At 40.2% G+C, this 23,262-nt stretch overlaps 1 protein-coding gene across 9 annotated transcripts in view; it reads left to right on the top strand.

Moving 5' to 3' along the window:
- The window catches only part of ZNF451 (zinc finger protein 451), a 120,794-nt gene that overhangs the window by 21,615 nt on the left and 75,917 nt on the right, over positions 1-23,262 (top strand). For 4 of the 9 annotated variants that reach the window (XM_078369462.1, XM_078369469.1, XM_008994608.5 and 1 more), the window contains exons 1-2: positions 19,491-19,753; positions 20,268-20,351. In XM_078369462.1, the coding sequence (XP_078225588.1) occupies positions 19,733-19,753; positions 20,268-20,351 (105 nt within the window). In that variant the 5' untranslated portion in view covers positions 19,491-19,732. Of the gene's footprint in view, positions 1-19,490; positions 19,754-20,267; positions 20,352-20,894; positions 20,974-23,262 lie in introns of those variants that run through there. The other 5 variants (XM_078369468.1, XM_078369467.1, XM_078369464.1 and 2 more) reach the window with 3 other exon arrangements.

Here is a 23,262-nt window from a genome sequence, read left to right on the forward strand (position 1 = left end):
TTACAAATATTTTCTTGAAATACACATACAAGAAATATGAGTTGTAAGTGTACAATATGATAATTTTCCAGTGAGCTTGGTCTGAAACAATTTTTAAAGAGAAGAATATAGTGGGAGTAATCAATCTACCCAATTTCAAGACATCATATAGCTACAGTACTCAAGACTGTGTGGTATTGTGGGGATATAGACATAGAGATCAGTTAAACACAATACAAAACCCCGAAATAGACCCATACAAGTATGTCCACCTGATTTTTTTTCTTTTTTTTTTATTGCATTTTAGGTTTTGGGGTACATATGAAGAACATGCAAGATTGTTGCATAGGTCCACACATGGCAGTGTGATTTGCTGCCTTCCTCCCCATCACCTATATCTGGCATTTCTCCCCATGCTATCTCTCCCCAACTCCCCACCCACCGCTGTCCCTCCCCTGTTTCCCCGCCAACAGACCCTGGTTTGTGATGCTCCCCTCCCTGTGTCCATGTGTTATCGTTGTTCAACACCAACCTATGAGTGAGAACATGCGTTGTTTGATTTTCTGTTCTTGTGTCAGTTTGCAGAGAATGATGGTTTCCAGGTTCATCCATGTCCCTACAAAGGACGCAAACTTATCATTTTTGATGGCTGCATAATATTCCATGGTGTATATGTGCCACATTTTCCCTGTCCAGTCTATCGTTGATGGGCATTTGGGTTGGTTCCAGGTCTTTGCTATTGTAAACAGTGCTGCAATGAACATTTGCGTGCATTTGTCCTTATAGTAGAAAGATTTATAATCCTTTGGATATATACCCATGGGATTGCTAGGTCAAATGGAATTTCTAGGTCCTTGAGGAATCGCCACACTGTCTTCCACAATGGTTGAACTACTTTACATTCCCACCAACAGTGTAAAAGTGTTCCTATTTCTCTACATCTTCTCCAGCATCTGTTGTCTCCAGATTTTTACACTTGATCTTAGCCAAAAGGCCGAGAGGCGATGTCTCCAGATTTTTTAGTAATTGCCATTCTAACTGGCATGAGATGGTATCTCAATGTAGTTTTGATTTGCATTTCTCTGATGACCAGTGATGATGAGCATTTTTTCATATATTTGTTGGCCTCATGTATGTCTTCTTTTGTAAAGCGTCTGTTCGTATCCTTCACCCACTTTTGAATGGGCTGGTTTTTTTCTTGTAAATCTGTTTTAGTTCTTTGTAGATTCTGGATATCAGCCCTTTGTCAGATGGGTAGACCGAAAAATTTTTTCCATTCTGTTGGTTGCCGATTAACTCTAATGACTGTTTCTTTTGCCGTACAGAAGCTGTGGGGTTTGATTAGGTCTCGTTTGTCTATTTTGGCTTTTGTTGCCAATGCTTTTGGTGTTTTGGTCATGAAGTCCTTGCCTACCCCTACATCCTGAATGGTTTTGCCTAGATTTTCTTCTAGAGTTTTTATGGTGTTAGGTCTTATGTTTAAGTCTTTAATCCATCTGGAGTTAATTTTACTGTAAGGTATCAGGAAGGGGTCCAGTTTCTGCTTTCTGCACATGGCTAGCCAGTTTTCCCAACCCCAATTATCAAACAGGGAATCCTTTCCCCATTGCTTGTTTTTGTCAGGTTTGTCAAAGATCAGATGGTTGTAGATGTGTTGTGTTGCCTCTGAGGCCTCTGTTCTGCTCCATTGGTCTATATCTCTGTTTTGGTACCAGTACCATGCTGTTTTGATTACTGTAGCCTTATAGTATAGTTTGAAGTCTGGTAGTGTGATGCCTCCTGCTTTGTTCTTTTTGCTTAGAATTGACTTGGCTATGTAGGCTCTCTTTTGGTTCTATATGAAGTTTAAGGTGTTTTTTTTTTTTCCCATTCTGTGAAGAAGATCATCAGTAGCTTGATGGGGATAGCGTTGAATATGTAAATTACTTTGGGCCATAAAATAGTATGGCCATTTTCATGATATTGATTCTTCCTAACCGTGAACATGGAATGTTTCTCCATCTGTTTGTGTCCTCTCTTATTTCATTGAGCAGTGGTTTGTAGTTTAAGGACCTTGAAGAGGTCCTTTACGTGCCTTGTTAGTTGTATTCCTAGGTATTTTATTCTCTTTGTAGCAATTGTGAATGGCAGTCGTTCTTGATTTGACTCTCTTTAAGTCTGTTATTGGTATAGAGGAATGCTTGTGATTTTTGCACATTGATTTTGTATCCTGAGACTTTGCTGAAGTTGCTTATCAGTTTCAGGAGATTTTGGGCTGATACGATGGGGTCTTCTAGATATACAATCATGTCGTCTGCAAATAGAGACAATTTGGCTTCCTCCTTTCCTACCTGAATACCCTTTATTTCTTTTTCTTGCCTGATTGCTCTGGCTGGAACTTCCAATACTATATTGAATAGGAGTGGTAAGAGAGGGCATCCTTGTCTAGTGCCAGATTTCAAAGGGAATGCTTCCAGTTTTTGCCCATTCAGTATGATATTGGCTGTTGGTTTGTCATAAATAGCTTTTATTATTTTGAGATACGTTCCATCAATACTGAGTTTATTGAGGGTTTTTAGCAAAAAGGGCTGTTGAATTTTGTCAAAGGCCTTCTCTGCATCAATGGAGATCACCATGTGGTTTTTGTCTTTGGTTCTGTTTATGTGGTGAATTACGTTTATAGACTTGTGTATGTTGAACCAGCCTTGCATCCCTGGGGTGAATCCTACTTGATCATGATGGATAAGCTTTTTGATGTGCTGTTGCAATCAACTTGCCAGTATTTTATAGAAGATTTTTGCATCTATGTTCATCATGGATATTGGCCTGAAGTTTTCTTTTCTTGTTGAGTCTCTGCCAGGTTTTGGTATTAGGATGATGTTGGTCTCACAAAATGATTTGGGAAGGATTCCCTCTTTTTGAATTATTTGGAATAGTTTCAGAAGGAATGGTACCAGCTCCTCTTTGTGTGTCTGGTAGAATTCGGCTGTAAACCCATGTGGACCTGGGCTTTTTTTGTGTGATAGGCTCTTAATTGCTGCCTCGACTTCAGACCTTGTTATTGGTCTATTCATAGTTTTGGCTTCCTCCTGGTTTAGGCTTGGGAGGACACAAGTGTCCAGGAATTTATCCATTTCTTTCAGGTTTACTAGTTTATGTGCATAAAGTTGTTTGTAATATTCTCTGATGATGGTTTGAATTTCTGTGGAATCTGTGGTGATTTCCCCTTTATCGTTTTTTATCACATCTATTTGGTTATTCTCTCTTTTTCTTTTTTATCAATCTGGCTAGTGGTCTATTTTGTTGATCTTTTCAAATAACCAGCTCTTGGATTTATTGATTTTTTTGAAGGGTTTTTCGTGTCTCTATCTCCTTCAGTTCTGCTCTGATCTTAGTTATTTCTTGTCTTCTGCTAGGTTTTGTGTTTTATTTGATCTTGCTCTCTAGCCCTTTCAATTTTGACAATAGGGTGTCAATTTTGGATCTCTCCACTCTTCTCATGTGGGCACTTATTGCTATATATTTTCTTTTAGAGACTGCTTTAAATGTGTCCCAGAGATTCTGGTATGTTGTGTCTTCGTTCTCGTTGGTTTCGAAGCACTTCTTTATTTCTGCCTTCATTTCATTGTTTATCCAGTCACCATTCAAGAGCCACTTGTTCAGTTTCCATGAAGCTGTGTGGTTCTGAGTTAGTTTCTGAATTCTGAGTTCTAACTTGATTGCACTATGGTCTGAGAGACTGTTTGTTATGATTTCAGTTGTTTTGCATTTGCTGAGGAGTGCTTTACTTCCAATTATGTGGTCAATTTTTGAGTAGGTGTGATGTGGTGCTGAGAAGAATGTATATTCTGTGGATTTGGGGTGGAGAGTTCTGTAAATGTCTATCAGGTTTGCTTGTTCGAGGTCTGAGTTCAAGCCCTGGATATCCTTGTTAATTTTCTATCTGGTTGATCTGTCTAATATTGACAGTGGAGTGTTAAAGTCTCCCACTATTATTGTGTGGGAGTCTAAGTCTCTTTGTAAGTCATTAAGAACTTGCCTTATATATCTGGGTGCTCCTGTATTGGGTCCATATATATTTAGGATCGTTAGCTCTTCTTGTTGTATTGATCCTTTTACCATTATGTAATGTCCTTCTTTGTCTCTTTTGATCTTTGTTGCTTTAAAGTCTATTTTATCAGAGATGAGAATTGCAACTCCTGCTTTTTTTTTTTTTTTTTTTTCTCTCCAGTTGCTTGGTAAATCTTCTTCCATCCCTTTATTTTGAGCCTTTGTGTATCCTTGCATGTGAGATGGGTTTCCTGGATACAGCACACCGATGGATTTTGGCTTTTTATCCAATTTGCCAGCCTGTGTCTTTTGATTGGTGCATTTAGCCCATTTACATTTAGGGTTAATATTGTTATGTGTGAATTTGATACTGCCATTTTGATGCTAGCTTGGTGTTTTGCCCGTTAGTTGATGCAGGTTCTTCATTTTGTTGATGCTCTTTAGCATGTGGTATGTTTTTGGAATGGCTGGTACTGGTTGTTCCTTTCTATGTATAGTGCCTCTTTCAGGAGCTCTTGTAAAGCAGGCCTGGTGGTGACAAAATCTCTGAGTGCTTGCTTGTTTGCAAAGGATTTTATTTTTCCTTCACTTATGAAGCTCAGTTTGGCTGGATATGAAATTCTGGGTTGAACCTGACCTTTCTCTCTGGCTGCCCTTAGCATTTTCTCCTTTATTTCAACCCTGGTGAATCTGACGATTATGTTCCTTGGGGTTGCTCTTTTTGTGGAATATCTTTGTGGTGTTCTCTGTATTTCCTGGACTTGAATATTGGCCTGCCTTGCTAGGTTGGGGAAATTTTCCTGGATAATATCCTGAAGGTATTTTCCAGCTTGGATTCATTCTCTTCATCACATTCAGGTACACCTATCAAATGTAGATTAGGTCTCTTCACATAGTCCCACATTTCCTGGAGACTTTGTTCATTCCTTTTTGCACTTTTTTTCTCTAATCTTGGCTTCTTGTTTTATTTCATTGAGTTGATCTTCAACTTCTGATATCCTTTTTTCTGCTTGGTCGATTTGGCTGTTGAAACTTGTGCAAGCTTCGCAAAGTTCTCATGTTGTGTTTTTCAGCTCCTTCAATTCACTCATATTCCTTTCTAAGTTGTCCATTCTTGTTATCATTTCCTCAAATCTTTTTTCAAGGTTCTTCGTTTCTTTGCATTGAGTTAGAACGTGTTCTTCTAGCTCACGGAAGTTTCTCATTACCCACCTTCTGAAGTCTGATTCTGTCATTTCATCACACTCATTCTCCGTCCAGCTTTGTTCCCTTACTGATGAGGAGTTTTGGTCCTTTGTAGGAGGCGAGGTGTTCTGATTTTGGGTGTTTTCCTCCTTTTTGCACTGGTTTCTTCCCATCTTTGTGGATTTATCCACCTGTCTTCTGAGTGGTTGCTGATTTTCTGATTGGGTCTCTGAGTGGACGTCCAGATTGTTGATGATGAAGTATTTCTGTTTCTTAGTTTTCCTTCTAACAGTCTGGCCCCACTGCTGTAGGACTGCTGCGGTCCACTCTAGGCCCTGCTTGCCTGGGGAACTCCTATAGCAGCTGTGGAACCGTGAGGGTTGCTACCAGATTCTTCTTCTGCTATCTTTCTCCCTGAATGATGCCTGCTGAATGTCGGTCTGATCAGTCCTTTGTGAGGTGACTCTTTGGATATACGGGGGTCAGGGAGCTCTTTGAGGAGACAGTCTGTACTTTATAGGAGCTCTAGTGCTGAGCTGTGAGCTCTGATGTTCATTCAGGGCTATTAGGCAGGTACGTTTAAGTCTGCTGCAGCAGAACTCATAAAGCCCCCTTTTTTTTCCCTCAGGTGCTCTGTCCCGGGGAGTTAGGGCTTTATTTATGAGTATCTGTTGCACTTTCCTGCCCAGCAAGGAGGCAGTCTAGTCACTGCCTGTCTGTAGTGGCTATCATGAGCTGCTGTGGGCTCCACCCTGTTGCCATGGGCTCCACCCTGTTGCTGTGGGCTCTGCTCCACTGCCATGGGCTCCACCCTGCTGCAGTGTGTAATTCCCTGTAGTCCTGTTTATATGGGTGTGGTTAGAACTGCAGTGGCGATGGTGGCCCACCTCTGTAGTGGCGGACTCTCTCTGTTATGGTGGGTTGCCTCGGCAATGGCAGGCTGCGTCAGCAATGGCAGAGTACCTCCGTAGGGGTCGCGTGCCTTGGTAGTGGCGGACGCCCCTCCCCCACCGAGCTGTTCTGTCCTGGGTTCAGCTGTGCTTGCCGTGAAACTCTCAACCCCCAAGCGTTTCCAATTGCTGTTTTGTTTGTTTTTGTGGGGGGTGGGACCCGCCGAGCCTGATCACCTGGCTCCCTGCCTCAGAGCCTTTTTTTTTTTTTTTAAGTTGAATGGTTGACTCTCTCCCAGGTGTTCCAGTTGCCTGCTGCAAGGGTGCCAGGATCTGTGTGATTTCCCATGCAGCGACTCACTGCGCCAGCTCAAACCACGTTGCTGCCCGAGAATCTCCTGGCCTGGCTTTCTGTTTAAGTCCCGTTTAATCAGATGAATGTGCTAATCTGCCTTCCGAAATCTCCAATTGCCAGTTTAACAGGGCAACCAAACCAGTGTATTTTGTACAGAGTGTCGCTGCGCTGCAGTCTCGGCCCAAACAGCTGTGCCGGCCCAAACAGCCACGCCGGCCCAAACTGCTGCGCTGGTGGCCCGTGGGGCTCTTACACCTGGGAATCTCCTGGTCTGTGGGCAATAAAGATCCATATGGAAATGTGGCGTCCACTCACCCTCTGCAGATTCACTGGGAGCTGCAATCCTGAGTTGGTCCTACAGCTCCATCTTCCCCCCAAAGTTTGGCTTCATTCTTTTTTAAGGCTCAATAATACTTTATTGTGTATGAACATACAACATTTTATTTACCTATTCATCAGTTAATCGACATTTGAGTTGTTTCCACCTACTGGCAATTATGAATAATGCTGTAATAAACATTCACAGACCAATTTTTTTTTGTTTTTTTTTTTTTGAGATGGAGTTTCGCTCGTTACCCAGGCTGGAGTACAATCATGCAATCTTGGCTCACTGCAACCTCCCCTTCCTGGGTTCAGGCAATTCTCCTGCCTCAGCCTCCTGAGTAGCTGGGATTACAGGCACGCGCCACCACGCCCAGCTAATTTTCTTTTTTTTTTTGGTTGAGACAGGGTTTCACCATATTGACCAGGATGGTCTCGATCTCTTGACCTTGTGATTCACCCACCTTGGCCTCCCAAAGTGCTGGGATTACAGGCTTGAGCCACCGCATCCAGCCCACAGACCAATTTTTGGGTGAACATGTTGTATATATCTAGAGTGAATTGCTAGGTCATATGGTAACTCTATGTTTAATCAGTTGAGGAACTGCCAAACAGCATTCCACAATGGCTGTACCCTTTTATATTGCCACCAGCAGTGTGTTAGGTTTACTATTTCTCCACATTCTTGTTAACTCCAGTGATTACCTGATTTTTAAATTCTAGCTATCCTTGTGGTTGTGAAGAGGTATTTCATAGTGGTTTTGATTTGCATTTATCCAGTGACTAATGATATTGAACATATTTCCATGTGCTTATTGGCTATTTGTATATCTTCTGTGCAGAAATATCTATTCAGATAATTTGCCCATTTTTAAATTGGGTTGTCTTTTTATTATTGAGTTGTAAGAGTTATTTATATTCTGGATACAAGTCTCTTTATATAATGTCTCCGTTGTCTTTTTTTTTTATTGATGGTATCCTTTGAAGTACAGAAGTTTTTTTTCTTTGTTTTTTTGTTTTGTTTTTGAGACAGAGACTCACTTTGCCACCCAGGCTGGAGTGCAGTGGCACAATGATAGCTCACTTCAGCCTTGACCTCCCCAGGCTCAGGTTATCATCTCACCTCAGCTTCCTGAGTAGGTGGGAATACAAGTATGCACCACCATGCCTGGCTATTTTTTGTAGAGACAAGGTTTCACCATGTTGCCCAGGCTGGTCTTGAATCCTACACTCAAGCAATCTGCCTGCGTTGGCCTCCCAAAGTTTTGGGATTAGAGGCATGAGCCACTGTGCCTGGCTAGCACAGAAGTTTTAAATCTTGATGAAGTGCAATTTATTTATTCTTTGGTTGCTTGTGCTTTTCGTGTCCTATCTAAAAATTATTTCCCAAATTCAATGTCATGAAGATGTTTCTATGTTTTCTCAAAGAGTTTTATTTTATAGTTTTCACCCCTTAGATTTAGGTCCTTGATCCATTTTGAGATAATTTTTGTATATGGTGTGAGCTAAGGTCCAGCTTCATTCATTTGCATGTGGCTGTCCAGCTTTCCCAGCATCATTTGTTGAAAAGACTATTCTTTCCCATTGGATGGTCTTGGCATCCTTGCTAAAAATGAGTTGATCATGGATGTATGGATTTATATCTAGACCCTCAGTTGTATTACATTGATATATATGTCTGTTCTTGTGTCAGTACCACTGTTTTGGTTGCCATTGCTTTGTAGTTAAGTTTTAAAACTGGTGAGTCCTCCAACTTTATATTTTACATTGTCTTGGCCATTCTGGGTCCCCTTCAGTTCCATATAAATTTTAGAACCAGTTTGTCAATATCTATGAAGAAGTTATTCTGATAGGGATTTGGATAGGGATGACACTGAATTTCTAGATCATTGTGCAGAATATTGTCATATAATGATGTTAAATCCTCTGACACATGAACATAAGATGTTTTTCCAGTTATTTAGATCTTTAATTTCTTTCAACAATGTTTTGTAGTTTTTCAGAGTATAAATTTAGCGTTTTTCTTAAATTTATTTTGATGGTATTAAAAATGGAATTGTTTTCTTAATTTCACTTCTGGATTATTCATTGTGACTGTATGGAAATACATCTGATTTTCATATATTAGTCTTTTCTTTTTCCTTTGGACACAGCGTCTCACTCTGTTGCCCAGGCTGGAGTAGAGTGGCACAATATTGGGCCATTGCAACCTCAGCCTCCAGGGTTCAAGCAATTCTCCTGCCTCAGCCTCCCGAGTAGCTGGGTTACAGGGACATGCCACCGCACCTGCCTAATTTTTGTATTTTTAGTAGAGATGGGATTTCACCATGAGTTAAAGGCTGGTCTTGAACTCCTGACCTCAAGTGATCCACCTGCCTCAGCCTCCCAAAGTGCTGCTATTACAGGCGTGAGTCACTACACCCTGCCAATTTTCATAAATTAGTCTTATATCCTGCAGCCTTGTGAAGCTTGTTTTTAGGTCTTATATGAATAGTTTTACTTTTAAATATGGTTTCCTTTCATATCTTTTCTTTTTTTTTTTTTTGAGATGGAGTCTCATTCTTTTTGCCCAGGCTGGAGAGCAATGGTATGATCTCGGCTCACTGCAACCTCAGCCTCCCAGGTTCAAGGGATTCTCTTGTTTCAGCCTCACAAGTAGCTGGGATTACAGGCACCCACCACCACACCTGGCTAATTCTTTTTGTATTTTTAGTAGAGACAGGTTTTCACCATTTTGGCCGGGTTGCTCTCCAACTCCTGACCTCAGGTGATCCACCCACTTTGGCCTCCCAAAGTGCTGGGATTTCAGGCATGAACCACTGTACCCCACTGCCTTTTATATCTTCTTAGTGCCTAATTGCCCTTTCTAGAACCTCCAATTCATTGTTGAATAGAAGCATCAGGACATATTTGCCTTGTTCCTGATCCTGGGGGAAAGCATTTAATTATTAAATATGATGGTACCTGTGGGTTTTTCATAGATGTCCTTTATCAGGTTGAGGAAGTTTCCTTCTCTTCCTAGTTTATTGACTGTTTTGATCATGAAATGGTGTTGGAGTTTGCCAAATACTTTATCCACATCTATTAAGATGATCATGTGATTTTAATTTTTAATTGATAGAATGTATTACATTAATTGATTTCTGGATGCTAAACCAGCATTGCATTCCTGGGAAAATTCTCACTTGGTCATGGCTTATAATGTTTTGTATGTTTTGCTGGATTTGGTTTTGTAGTATTTTGCTGAGGATTTTCATGCCTATGTTTAGAAGAGATATTGGTTTGTAATTTTCTTTTTTTTGTGGTATCGTTTTCTAGTTTTGTCATTACTGTAATATTTACTTTATTTTATACATAAATTAATAAATTGCATATATTTATGGTGTACAGTATGATGTTTTGAAATACAATGACTTCGTTAAAATGAAGTCAGTATTACATTACTTCCAAAACCAGAAAAGGATATCACAAGAAAAGAAAATTGGGAAATATTTCTGCTCTTCTGCTTTTTGGAAAAGCTTGTGAAGAATTTGTATTAATTTTTTGTTACATGTTTGGTAGAATTCATTAGTGAAGCCACCTGGGCCTCAGCTTTTCTTCATAGGTAAGTTTTTGATTACTGATAGAATCTCTACTTGTGATAGCTCTATGAAAGTTTCTATTTCTTCTTGAGTCAGTTTTTGTAGTTTGTGTCTTTCCAGGAATTTGTCCATCTTGTCTAAGTTTTCTAATTGTTGGTGTATAGTTGTTCATTGTATATTTTATAATCTTTTTTTGTTTCTGCAAGGTTGGTAGAAATGAATCCTCTTTCATGTCTGATCTAGTAATTTCAGTCTTCTTTTCTTCTTGGTCAATGTCAGATAAAGTTTTGTCTATTTGTTGATTTTTTTAAAGAGACAGCTTTTGATATCATTGATTTTCTCTGTTACTTTCCTATTCTCTATTTTATTAAATTTTGCTGTATTCTCTACTATCCCCTTCCTCCTGTTTGCTTTGGGTTTAGTTTTCTGTTCGCCCACCTCCTGTAGGGTTATTGGAATGTTAGGTTATTGATTGGAGACCTTCTGTCTTTTATTCTTGTGTTTATTTATTATTAAGACAGGGTCTCTCTCTGTCGCCCCGGCTAGAGTGCAGTGGTGCAATCTCGGCTCAGTACAACCTCAACCTCTTGGGCTCAAATGACCCTCCCACCTCAGCCTCCTGAATAGCTGGGACTACAGGCATGCACCATCATGCCTGACTAATTTTTGTGGTTTTTTTTTTGGTAGAGACAGAGTTTTACTATCTTGCCCAAAGTGGTTTCAAACTCCTGAGCTCAAGCAATCCATCTACCTTGACCTCCCAAAGTGCTGGGATTACAGGCATAAGCCACCACACCCAGCCTCAAGATCTTTTGTCTTTTAAAAAAGTTATTTATTTTTAAATTGACAAAGATTGCATATATTTATGGTGTACAATATGACATTTGAAATACATATGTTGTAGAAAGGCTAAATGAAGCTGATATGTATATTCACATACTTTTGTCATGCTTAATATAGGCATGCTTAATATAGTTATAAATTTTTCTCTAAGTGCTGCTTTAGCTACATCTCATCAGTTTTGTTATGTCTTTATTTTCATTCATCTCAGAATATTTTTATTCTTCTTTTGCTTTCTTCTTTGAGCCATTTGTTATTTAGAAGTATGTTATTTAATTTTCACATATTTGTGAGATTCCCAAACTCTTTCCCAGTATTGATTTCTAAGTTCATTCCCTTTTGGTCAAAGAATCTATTCTGTATGATTTTATTTTTTAAAATTTGTTATTTTGTGGTCTAGCATTTGATCTATCCTGGAGAACGTTCCATGTGCATTCGAGGACAATGTATATTGTGTTGCTGGGTGGAGTGTTCTATAGATGTCTATTAGTTTTAGTTAGTTTATTGTGTTGTTTGTTTTCTGTTTCCTAGCTGAGCTGCTATCTATATTGAGAATAAGTTCTTAAAGTCTTCAACTATGATTGTTGAATTATTTGTTTCTCCCTTACTTCCTGTCAGTCCTTGTGTCATGTATTTTAGTGCTCTAAGTGCAAATCAGTGTATCTTCTGATGAGTTAATTGTTTCATTATTACAAAATGACTCTCAGCTAGGTCTGGTGGCTCACACCTGTAATTCCATCATTTTGGGAGGCCAAGGTGGGCAGACTGCTTGAGCTCAGGAATTTGAGACCAGCCTGGACAACATGGTGAAACCCCATATCTACCAAAAAATATTCAAAAATTAGCTGGGCATGGTGATATGCACTTGTAGTCTCAGTGACTTTGGAGACTGAGGTGGGAGGATTGAGACTTGAGCCCAGGAGGCACAGGTTGCAGTAAGCCAAGATTGTGTCACTGCCCTGCAGCAGAGAGACCCTGTTTCAAAATGAATAAAATAAAATGAATAAAATAAAATAAAAATTCTCTTCATTTCTAGTAACTTTTTTGGTTTTAAAGCCTATTTTATCTCACATTAGTATTGTCACTCCAGCTTTCTTATGGTTACTGTTTGCATGATGTTGCCTTTTTCCGTTCTTTTAGTCTATTTGTGTCTTTGAATCTAAGTGAGCATCCTCTGGACAGCTTGCAGTTGCAAGTGGGAACAATGTTAAACTTCTCTTTTGGGGAGCTCTGGAAGCTGACTGCTTGGCAGAGGATTGAGAGCAGCAGTCTGAGGTCCTCTTGCCTTTCCTTTCCTGGTAAGGCATGGAACCATCATTTTTCCAGGTTGGGCAAGGGTCCTAAGGCCCTCAGTATTCTCTATGTGCTGAGTTGAAGGTAGAGCCTCTGTCCCAGTGGAAGAGGAGAGCCCCTACTTCTCAAATGCATTAGCCTAATGCTTAGCTTCAGCAATAGGTAGCTGAAAACAGGATGAGAAACAATGATGTTTTGCTCTTTACAGGAAGAGGCCCTCCATGTGGAAGTTGAGGAAGGGCGATAATGCAGAGAGGGGGCCTGTGTTCTTGATATGTATCAGTCTAGAGTGAACCCTGTCTTGCTGAGCTGGGAAGTGGGTGGGAAGAAGTGCTCTTGGTTTACATACTACAGACTCTTCTTTCTTACAGAATTTTCAGACTTTCTTTGATATATGTTTCTTCATTTTCTGTTTCCTGTTAGGACTATTTCCATAGGCTTTAAATGATTTTTAAAAATATTTTTTATCAGTTTCACATGGGAGCAGGCCAGTGGAACTCCTCATACTGTCAAGCCAGAAGTACTACAGTCCTACTTTCTTTCTTTCTTTCTTTCTTTCTTTCTTTCTTTCTTTCTTTCTTTCTTTCTTTCTTTCTTTCTTTTCTTTCTTTCTTTCTTTTTCTTTCTTTCTTTTTCTTTCTTTCTTCTTTTGTTCCTTCATTCTTTCTTTCTCTTCCTTCCTTCCTCTCTTTCTCTCTTTCTTTCTTTCTCCCCTCCCCTAAATTTTTTGTATATATATATTTTTTTTGAGACAGAGTTTCACTCTTGTTACCCAGGCTGGAGTGCAATGGCGCAATCTCGGCTCACCACAACCTCTGCCTCCTGGGTTCAGGCAATTCTCCTGCCTCAGCCTCCTGAGTAGCTGGAATTACAGGCACCTGCCACCATGCCCAGCTAATTTTTTGTATTTTTAGTAGAGACAGGGTTTCACCATGTTGACCAGGCTGGTCACCAACTTCTGGCCTCAGGTGATCTGCCTATCTTGGCTTCCCAAAGTGCGGACCATGCCTGGCCAGTACTATTAGTTATTATAACTACATGTGAATCTAAAATTATTACAAAAGGAAATTTAAGAAAAAGAAAGGAATCAGAACATAAATATACAGCATGGCAAAACTACATCTTAAACAAGTAGGATAGGTCTCATGGTGGAAAAAGTAGACCCACAAGAAAAGTTGTTATCATTGATATTCTGAACCACGGATATCTGCAAAGTGATTGCTAGCTATGTACAATGAAGGATATTGGTGTTATTCTGTGTATCTACACTACAAATGCTGTCAAATCACATAATAAAAAGTTAAAAAGGAAATTGATGAGTCCATATTTAATAAATTTTAAAAAGGGAAAAGGTAAGCCTTTCTTACAGAAAAATGCCAATTGAAATCATTGAGAAAACAGTAGTATTGGACAGTTACCACTTGAAGCCATCATAGTAAAAACTGATACAGGCAAAAATCATCAGAGGATGATATATCTAAGGGAAAAGTTTCATAAGGAACATGATGTTTGTGTGGCCTGAAAGTATATCCTTACAGATTACTTACTAGTTGTAAGGGGAAAAATAGTAATTACATAGTGGTCATACTAGATGACACCTTAACCAGTTGGCTAAAATTAATATCCTCAGTGAGGGGCAGATAGCCATCATGTGCCTCAACATGTAATAATAAAAAAACAATTTAATGTCACTGATAGTATTTTTTCTGGTCTAACCTGTATCTAATCATGAGGGAACATCTGACAAAGCAAAATTAAGGAACATATTATAAAAAAAGTGGCCTTGGTTCTTCAAAAACATCAATATCATAAAGACAGTGGCTGAAAAATTATTCTAAATTAAAGAATAAAAAGATATAACATCTGAATGCATTATGTGATCCTAGACTAGACATTGAATTTGGACAACTGACAAAATGTGATAAGGACTATAGATTTTTAAAAAGTATTTTATCAAAGTTAACTTCCAGATTTTGGTAATAGTACTGTTTATGTCAAAGAAAATCCTGGTTCTTAGGAAACATATACTGAAATATTAAGGGATAAGGAGGCATGATACATGAAACCTACTTGCCAATGATTCAGAAAAAGTAATATGTAAACATATGTCTCTGTATATGTACACAGACAGAAATTATGGTAAACAAATATTATTCTTGCAACTTTTCTACAGTTGTGAAATCATACCGAGATGTCTTGCTTCTTATTAGTATTTTTCACTCTCCTTTAGCTTGTAGGAAGTAACAAGTGTTAGTCATACGTGTCTTAAATTCCTCCTCAGTTGCTCTTCAGTAAATCAGTTTTGACAATGATTTTAACAGGTAGATTATTGTAAAAGAGTTCAGACGATATAACCTTCTAATAAGACTGTTACAATTATGCCTACGTACTGCACTACAGACCAATTCCTTTAATGAATACAATTTGGTTCTAATATTTTTGGTTGTCTATGGTGTTTTCAAACCCCTTGTTAACTACCACAAGTTAAACTATCAGTTTTGTTCAGTAGTCTGACATGGAATAATACTATTAATATGATCCAAATATAGTGAACTGTGATCCTCCAAATCTTTCTAGAAAGAGAATAGGATATGTAGCAAACTACTCAACAATGTTTAGTGCTAACACCAAAAACAACTGTCATCAGTTTACTCATAAGGTAAATACATTTTGCTTGAAAGGGAAAATGTCCATATTCTAAATGAATTATGATAGCTTGCTCTAAATGAGTCAAGCAGTTTGTACTTATGAACCAATGACAGAAAGGTGCCACCCTCTCTTTTGTCCTATGTTCCAACAGGCTTTTTTTTCTTATGCTCTAGTCCTTTATACTTTTTCAGAATCAAATGCTCTTTATTTTGCTCCCATAACTTCCAGGCAATGCCTATGACACCAGGTTACTAAGAGCCGTTTTCTTCCCTGAAGAATATTCTCTTTTAAAATGCCTACAAATCTATTTCCTACTTTATCAGAAATTGTTAATGAGAATATTCCAGTTCTACATCTTAAAACCTGAGCATTTAATCCAAACCAAATATGGTTCTTAATAATAGAATTACATTGGAAGTATCTGTGCTTTATTAAACCATAGTAAAATTTGGTGCTGTATATACATGAACTCTTCTGTCCATGTTGAATGCAACTTAAATAAATTAGAGGCTCATGCTAGTCAGGATGGAAACATCAACCCTGAAACTTTCCCTTTTTTGAAATTTATGAGTATCAGATAATGTCTCTTTTTTTTTTGAGACGGAGTTTACCCAGGCTGGAGTGCAATGGCGCGATCTCGGCTCACCGCAACCTCCGCCTCCTGGGTTCAGGCAATTCTCCTGCCTCAGCCTCCTGAGTAGCTGGGATTACAGGCACGTGCCACCATGCCCAGCTAATTTTTTGCATTTTTAGTAGGAACGGGGTTTCACTATGTTGACCAGGATGGCCTCGATCTTTTGACCTCATGATCCACCTGCCTCGGCCTCCCAAAGTGCTGGGATTACAGGCGTGAGCCACCGCGCCCAGCCCCCAAGATAATGTTTCTAATCAGGGGTTCCAAACATTGATGCATTTAATTTGCCTCTTGGTGTCATACCCTTGGCCAAGAACACAGTCTCTAGAGTCTTAAATGTTGTTAGCAGCCAATGTTCTGACAGATGGTTCTTTATTACCATTCAATACAAACAGCAAGAAAGTCAATGGAGATTTAATGAAAAATTTTAGTTTTGAAAACAAAACTAGACTTACATGAAACATTATGATGATGAGTTGAAGGAAGACTATCAACAAAATGTCACTGATATAGATCTAGAAATCTATGATGTCATTTGGGAGAAAGTCTAAAAGTATTAAATTTAGGAGGGTTGTCAACCCAATGATGGGCCCTCTTCAAGATCTTGACTTATAGCAAAATAATGGATTCACCACAGCTCAAGTAAAACAAAACAAAAAAAATTCCTCAATCACAGAAAGTTTAAAAGTCTCCATTTTGAACCTTGAACCAGTCAGCAAACAACCATGCTTCTTCCAGTTCTAACTGGTTCCCTCACTTCCCAAGATTGGCTTAAATTCACCCAACCCAATCCCTTCTTAACTTTCTAAGATTAGGAGATTCCTAAATTTTGCCTCTGGTGTTTTTTTTTTGTTTGTTTGTTTTTTCCTCTTTTGCTACATCAAGCTAAATAAACCTGGCTTTTGGGAACTACAGGGATGTCTCTGATTTTCTCTTAGTGGGTTTCAAAGGATTTTCTTTTTTTGAAACAGGATCTCACTTTGTTACCCAGGTTGGAGTGCAGTGGTGAGATCAAGGTTCACTGAAGCCTTGACCTCTTGGGCTCAATTGGTCCTCCCACTCCAGCCTCCTGAGCAATTGGGACCACAATCATGTACCACCACGCCTGGTTAATTTTAAATTTTTTTGCAGAGGCAGGGTCTCACTAAGTTACCTAGGCTGGTCTTGAACCCTTAGGCTCAAGCAATCCTCCAGTCTCCCAAAGTGCTAGGATTATAGGTGTGAACCACCACCCCAGCCAGGATTTTCTTATAAACACATAGTCCAGACACCCAGAAAAGAATAAATTACTATTCCTGTTTAAGTAGGTTTCCTCTTTCGGAGATGCTTTTCTTGATGGCTTGACATGTGATATGGTTTGGATTTGTGTCACCACCCAAATCTCAGGTCGAATTATAATCCCCAATGTTGGGAGAGGGGCCAGTGGGAGGTGATTGGATCTGGGGGTGGACTTTCCCCTTGCTGTTCTCTGATAGTGAGTTCCCATATCTGGTTATTTAAAAGTGTGTAGCACCTGCCGGCTTTCCTTTCTTTCTCCTTCTCTGGCTATGTGAAGATGTTCCTCTTTCCTCTTCACCTTTTGCCATGATTTAAGTTTCCCAAGACCTCCCCAACCATGCTTCCTGTACAGTCTGTGGAACTGTGAGCTAATTAAACCTCTTTCCTTTATAAGAACTACCAGTTTCAGGTGGTTCTTATAGCAATGCAAGAATGAATACAACATGATTCTAATTATCCTATATATTTCTTGAATTTTTGAAAAATATGCTTTGAGAAACATTAGGTAAACATTTTCAGTGGAGATAAAACAATATAATGTTATCTTGAGAGAGTACAGACCAAAATTTAAATATTACATTCCCAAATTATTAGACATTTAGATATTTTCCACTTTTTGCTGTTGTAAACAAACCTGTGATGTATCTTCAGAATAATCCCTGCAACTACAGTTACTGAGTTGTATGGTATGAGACGTTTTTGAGTCTAGCCACATCTTTTTGTTTGTTTTCCAAGAATTTTACTGGCTGGTCGCAGTGGCTCACGCCTGTAATCCCAGCACTTTGGGAGACTGAAGCGGGTGGATCACCAGGTCAAGAGATGGAGACCATCCTTGCCAACATGGTGAAATCCCATCTCTACTAAAAAATACAAAAATTAGCTGGGTGTGGTGGTGCATGCCTGTAGTCCCAGCTACTCGAGAGGCTGAGGCAGGAGGATTGCTTGAATCTGGGAGGCGGAGGTTGCAGTGAGATGAGATCACACCACTGTATTCCAGCCTGACGTCTGGCCGCAGAGCAAGACTCTGTCTCAAAAAAAAAAAAAAAAAAAGGATTTTACCAATTAACACCTACCTCAGCCAATTAAATATTAGAGCAAACTCTCAACAGCTCACTAGGAAAATCTTTTAAATACAAGTTGTGCCTACAGATTAACATTTTAAAAATATTTAATTTGCATACAGCATTTGAAGAACTACCCATGCAGATCTCTTATTCTCAACTGGCCTCCTCACGTCTCAAGCTTACTAGGTAGAAAGTAAAGTCACAAAGCACTTGGTAGAAATGCAGGAAATATCAAATATTAAACAATAATTACTACAGGCTTAGGCAATGAGATGGTAGTTTTGCATACAAACAAAAACAGGAATCTAAGATGTTAATTTTTTTTAATTTTTTTTGATACAGCGTCTCTGTCACCGAGGCTGCAGTGCAGTGACATGAATTAGGCTCTCTGCAGCCTGGATTTCAACCTCCCGGCCTCAAGCAATCATCCTACCTAAACCTCCTAAGCAGCTAGGACTACAGGCTAGGACCACTGCGCCCAGCTAATTTTTGTATTTTTTGTAGAGACGGGGTTCCCCTGTGTTGCTCAGGCTGGTGTCCAACTCCTGGGCTTAAGTGAACAGGCCGCCGAGGCCTCCCAGGGTACGCGAACCTGCCTCACCTAAAATAATGTTCTCACTTAATTCTTTTCATAAACTTTATTGACAATGACTGGTGTGCGTGTGTCTGTGTGTGTTTTGGTAAGGTATTATCTGAGAAAAGATTAAATGCATAGTTGAATAGGAAAGATCTATTTTATAGACTGTGAACACACAAAAGGTTAAAAGGTTAACCTTGCAGCCCTCTATAAAATAGATCTCTCCTATTCTCTCAGTGTATCTGAGAATACTGAAAAAGCACATTTCAATATCACTGCTAGGGTTTAGTGATAAGGTTAGGTAGATTCTCAGTTCCCTTTCCTATTTGGCCCTGGACTTCCCATCATCCCTGTTTTCTTCCTCAGGTATATTAATACTGGCAGGGCCTGGGAGACTGACGCTAGGGAAGAGGTGAGTAATGAAAGGACACTTCAGATTCTTTCCTGATCTTAAAATTCTGCTAAACCTCCACATAGCCCCTCTCCTCAAAAGTGAATAAATATATAAATTAAAAAATAAGCGTCCGTTCCCACCACCCACCTTCAGGGCTAAAACTGAAAAATCAGTGCGCTGCGCTCCACAACCATACCAAAACAAACCAATACCAACTCAAACCCACCCTCATATCCTCCCACATCTTCCCTGCGCTTCTCCGTCCCACAGAACCCAGCGGCCCCGGCTTCGCGCCACCGCAGCTGGCATCTTCTAGGCGCAACGCATGCGCCTAACCTCTAGGTTCTTTACCGCGGGGCGGTCTCAGGGCCGACCCGAACTACAATTCCCAGCATCCTGCGCGGCGCGGGGAAGGAAGCCTGAGAATGAGAGAAAGAGGCTCCGGGGGATAGCGGGCCAGTGAGGGCCGCTCCTCCTTTGAAGCGGTTTTGCGTCTTTTTCCGCCGGTGGCGTCGGCGCTCACGCAGGGGCGGGTCCCGGTAGCGCGAGGCAGTGCAGGGCGGGAAGGGGAGTCGTGGCGGCCGGGGCGGCAGGGACAGCGGCAGCGGCGACGGCGGCAGGGACAGCAGGCGCGGTGGTGCTGTCAGCGCGGCCGTCGGAGAAATGGGAGACCCGGGGTCGGAGGTGAGTAGTCGAGTGAGGGCCCTGGCGTTCTCAGAGGTGAACCGCTAAGGGTTTGTGTTCTCTGCGGTCTGAGGCCTGGTGCTCCGCCGCAGCCTCGGGGCGATACCTCTTCAGCGTCTTGGGCCGAGCCCTGCTCTGGGGCCTGGTGCATGTCTGAACGAGGAACCCGCAGCAACAATGGCCGCCCGGCCCCCCGCACGGGCCCCGGCGTTCGTTGAGCGACGTTTTAAGGCAGGATTGCCCTGCGGTAGTGAGCTTGCGTTCCTCCTCCTGGAGTTGATAAGGGGAATTCTGAGAGGCTGGTAACGCGTTTTCGGCGTTCGGTCCCTGCAGCTCCGCACACGCTGTGGCCAGAGCCGACTCCGAGTTCTGCTCCTACCGGGGTTTGCATGAAATTGTGCTCAGGAAAATTCGTTTTCCTCGAGAGCTCTTTGTTTTTAATTGTTCCTTTCGGAAAAGCTCTCTTCTAATTATGTGGCTGAATAGATAAGCGTGTTTTGGCTTGTTTTTATAGATAATAGAATCTGCCCCTCCAGCTGGCCCTGAGGCATCTGAGTCAAAAACGGATGAAACTGAGGACGACATTCAGTTTGTCAGTGTAAGTAGCAACTGATGATTGGGTTTTTCCCAGAGTTAAAGACTATGGTGGGCCATCATGTAAGTTTACCTCACCTGGTCATTTAACTAATGTTTGAGTGTCTAATACATACTAGACACTATGGAGCATGGCACAGGATTGGGAAATTTACCAAAAGAGGTATCTGAGCCACCCCCGCAGCCATCACAAAGAGCATGGCCTAAAGAACGTGCTGTACACTTAATCTCGCCCCTGCCTTTCATGTAGATTTAAGATAAAATGCTGGCCTCTAAGACGCTGTTTTGAAATGAAGCAAGAGTAACTTCTAAAGGCGACATGGAGGAAGGAGCTGCTAATGATGAGCAAAAACAGAGAGAACAGGAATGGTTGCCAGAGTCCAGAGTCTTAGCGTTATGATGCTGCTAACATGAAGGCAAATAGCTTGAAGATCTCACTGAGCTCTGAGATCATCATGTTACAGCATAGTACGATTGATGCTCATAAGGCAGAATCCTGCATCACTGGGAACATGCTTTATTTTTCTGAGTTTCTTCCCTTTGGGACAGTAGTTTTTAAGCCTTAGTAAATGTAACCAGGCAGATTCCTGGACCCCACTGCAGACCTACCGAATCAGAGTTTCAAGGTGTGGCCTAGGAATCTTCATTTTCGGACAAATGCAGGGACAGACGGGTTTCTGAGCACACTTTGTAAAGCATTGGTTTCTGAAGCAGAAGGGAGTGTTTTGTGATATATTTTGGGGTGATTTTCATGCATAATGATTGGAGTTTTAGAAAAGCTCTGCGTAAAGTGGTATCTCAGCTCGCTAGGCAGAAAATGCTTCTGTCCTAAACTCCTTTTGGAATGCGGTAGTTAGTTACAGTTTGGTATTTAAGCTGTAGAATTTTCCTTTGTGTGTCTGATGTGCATTTGTGGTGGATGTTGGGAAACCATGTAAAACTGGTTATTAAAAGTTTCTTCCCCAGCATTAGGCCCATTTTAGTAATTCATTTTTGTATGGTGTTTTAATAGGGTTGTTTAGGAGTCTTTCACGAGATTCTTTTCTTGAATTTCTTTCCCTTTACCAGTGTATATTGTACTCCTTTACATTTTGAACTTATACAGATTTTAGGTAGAGGATGGGGATGAATTATATCCTGCCCTTTCCTTCACCATGGGCTGAAGTATGTTTAATAACAAGATTGCATGGCTCTTTAGGACAAATATTTCAGGTTCTTCCTGAACCTTGGTATATTTGTGAACTGTGTTTATCTCATAGTGTTTAGTAGAAATAATACTAGGAATGACGTACTTCTTTATGAACTGTGGCCCTTTGAGAAACACAAGTAGAATCTCTAAGATTTGAAAAATATTTTATGTAATGAATTACAGTGTAGCTTGTGACTTGTTAATGTAGGCTTGAGTTCCGCTTTGGTTTAAAGGAGTTTTTTATTTAAAATTTTATTTTGAATGTAGACTATCACGTATGTCGTTGCAGCAGGAATAAAGAATGTACAGTCGTTGAGTATCCAACATGATGCAGCTGATGCAGCTTCTTACTCTTGTTCCCAAATAAAGGTTCAAAGGTTTGACAGCTCCACATGGAGAAGTGAATTATATGTTTTAAGTGCAATTACAATACTAAAAGAAGCCTGTTAAAAATTTTCCCTTTACATTTAAGTGGCACCACTTAAATAACAGTAATAGCTTAATTATATTTCAAAGTAATATTCAGAGACAGAATCTTCTCTTGAAATCCTGTCTTATATGTGACTCCTCCAGTCAGCAATGCTTATTCAGTAAAGGTGAAAAAGTTTGAGTTCTTCAGATAAAAAGTGAGTGTTGTGATTCACCTCTTCATTTTTACAGTTTGGATTTCATAGCTGTTACTAATCTAATTTTCCAACTTTTAATCCACTTGGTGCAGAATACAGAATCTGAACTAAACACAACATGCTGAAGGAAAGGAGTGATATAGATATGGAGGGGAGGTGGAAAAATGGGCCCTCTCATTTAAATTTTATTGAAATATACATAAAAGTGCACAATTCATAAGTCTACTTTTTTGGTAAATTTTTGCAAAGCCTGTATACCTGTGTAAAGAGTACCTAAATCAAGAAACATAATGCTGCCATAACAAAAACTTCTCATTTAGGTCTTTTGTTCTTATTTCTGTTTAGTGATACCCTTTATTCAACTACTATTTTTATGTCTTTCCTTGAAATTGCAGACATTTTATCTGATTGATTGATTGATTGATTGATTGACTGACGGAGTTTCGCTCTTGTTACCCAGGCTGGAGTGCAATGGTGCGCGATCTCGGCTCACCGCAACCTCCGCCTCCTGGGTTCAGACAATTCTCCTGCTTCAGCCTCCTGAGTAGCTGGGATTTCAGGCATGCACCACCATGCCCAGCTAATTTTCTGTATTTTTAGTTGAGATGGGGTTTCACCATGTTGACCAGGATAGTCTCAATCTCTTGACCTCATGATCCACACGCCTCGGCCTCCCAAAGTGCTGGGATTACAGGCTTGAGCCACCGCACCTGGCCATCTGATTTATTTCTAAAAAACGAATAGCTGATTATGTGATAGTTCACAGAGCTATTCTAGATAAAAAGGTATAAAAACTGCTAAGGGAACGTATCCTAATTTTGATAACAAAACAATACAAGAGATTCAGGTTTCAGCTAAGATTATTGATATAGTATAGAATTATTGGAAATTTCAAAATCGTGAAATCAGGATATAATTCCCTAAATAGCTTCAGTACTGCATGGGTAGAGTATTAATACTTTAGCTGCAGTAGAAGGGAGTCAGGCAGAAAATAGGATTATTTCACTGGGTGTCCTGGGGCTATAATTGGTTCAATAGATAAAAATAGTGTTGAAGCTCATAATATGCAAAGCCATGGGTTAAGTTCCTTGGAACTACAA

This window comes from Callithrix jacchus, chromosome 4, assembly GCF_049354715.1.
Source record: "Callithrix jacchus isolate 240 chromosome 4, calJac240_pri, whole genome shotgun sequence".
Taxonomy (NCBI): domain Eukaryota; kingdom Metazoa; phylum Chordata; class Mammalia; order Primates; family Cebidae; genus Callithrix; species Callithrix jacchus.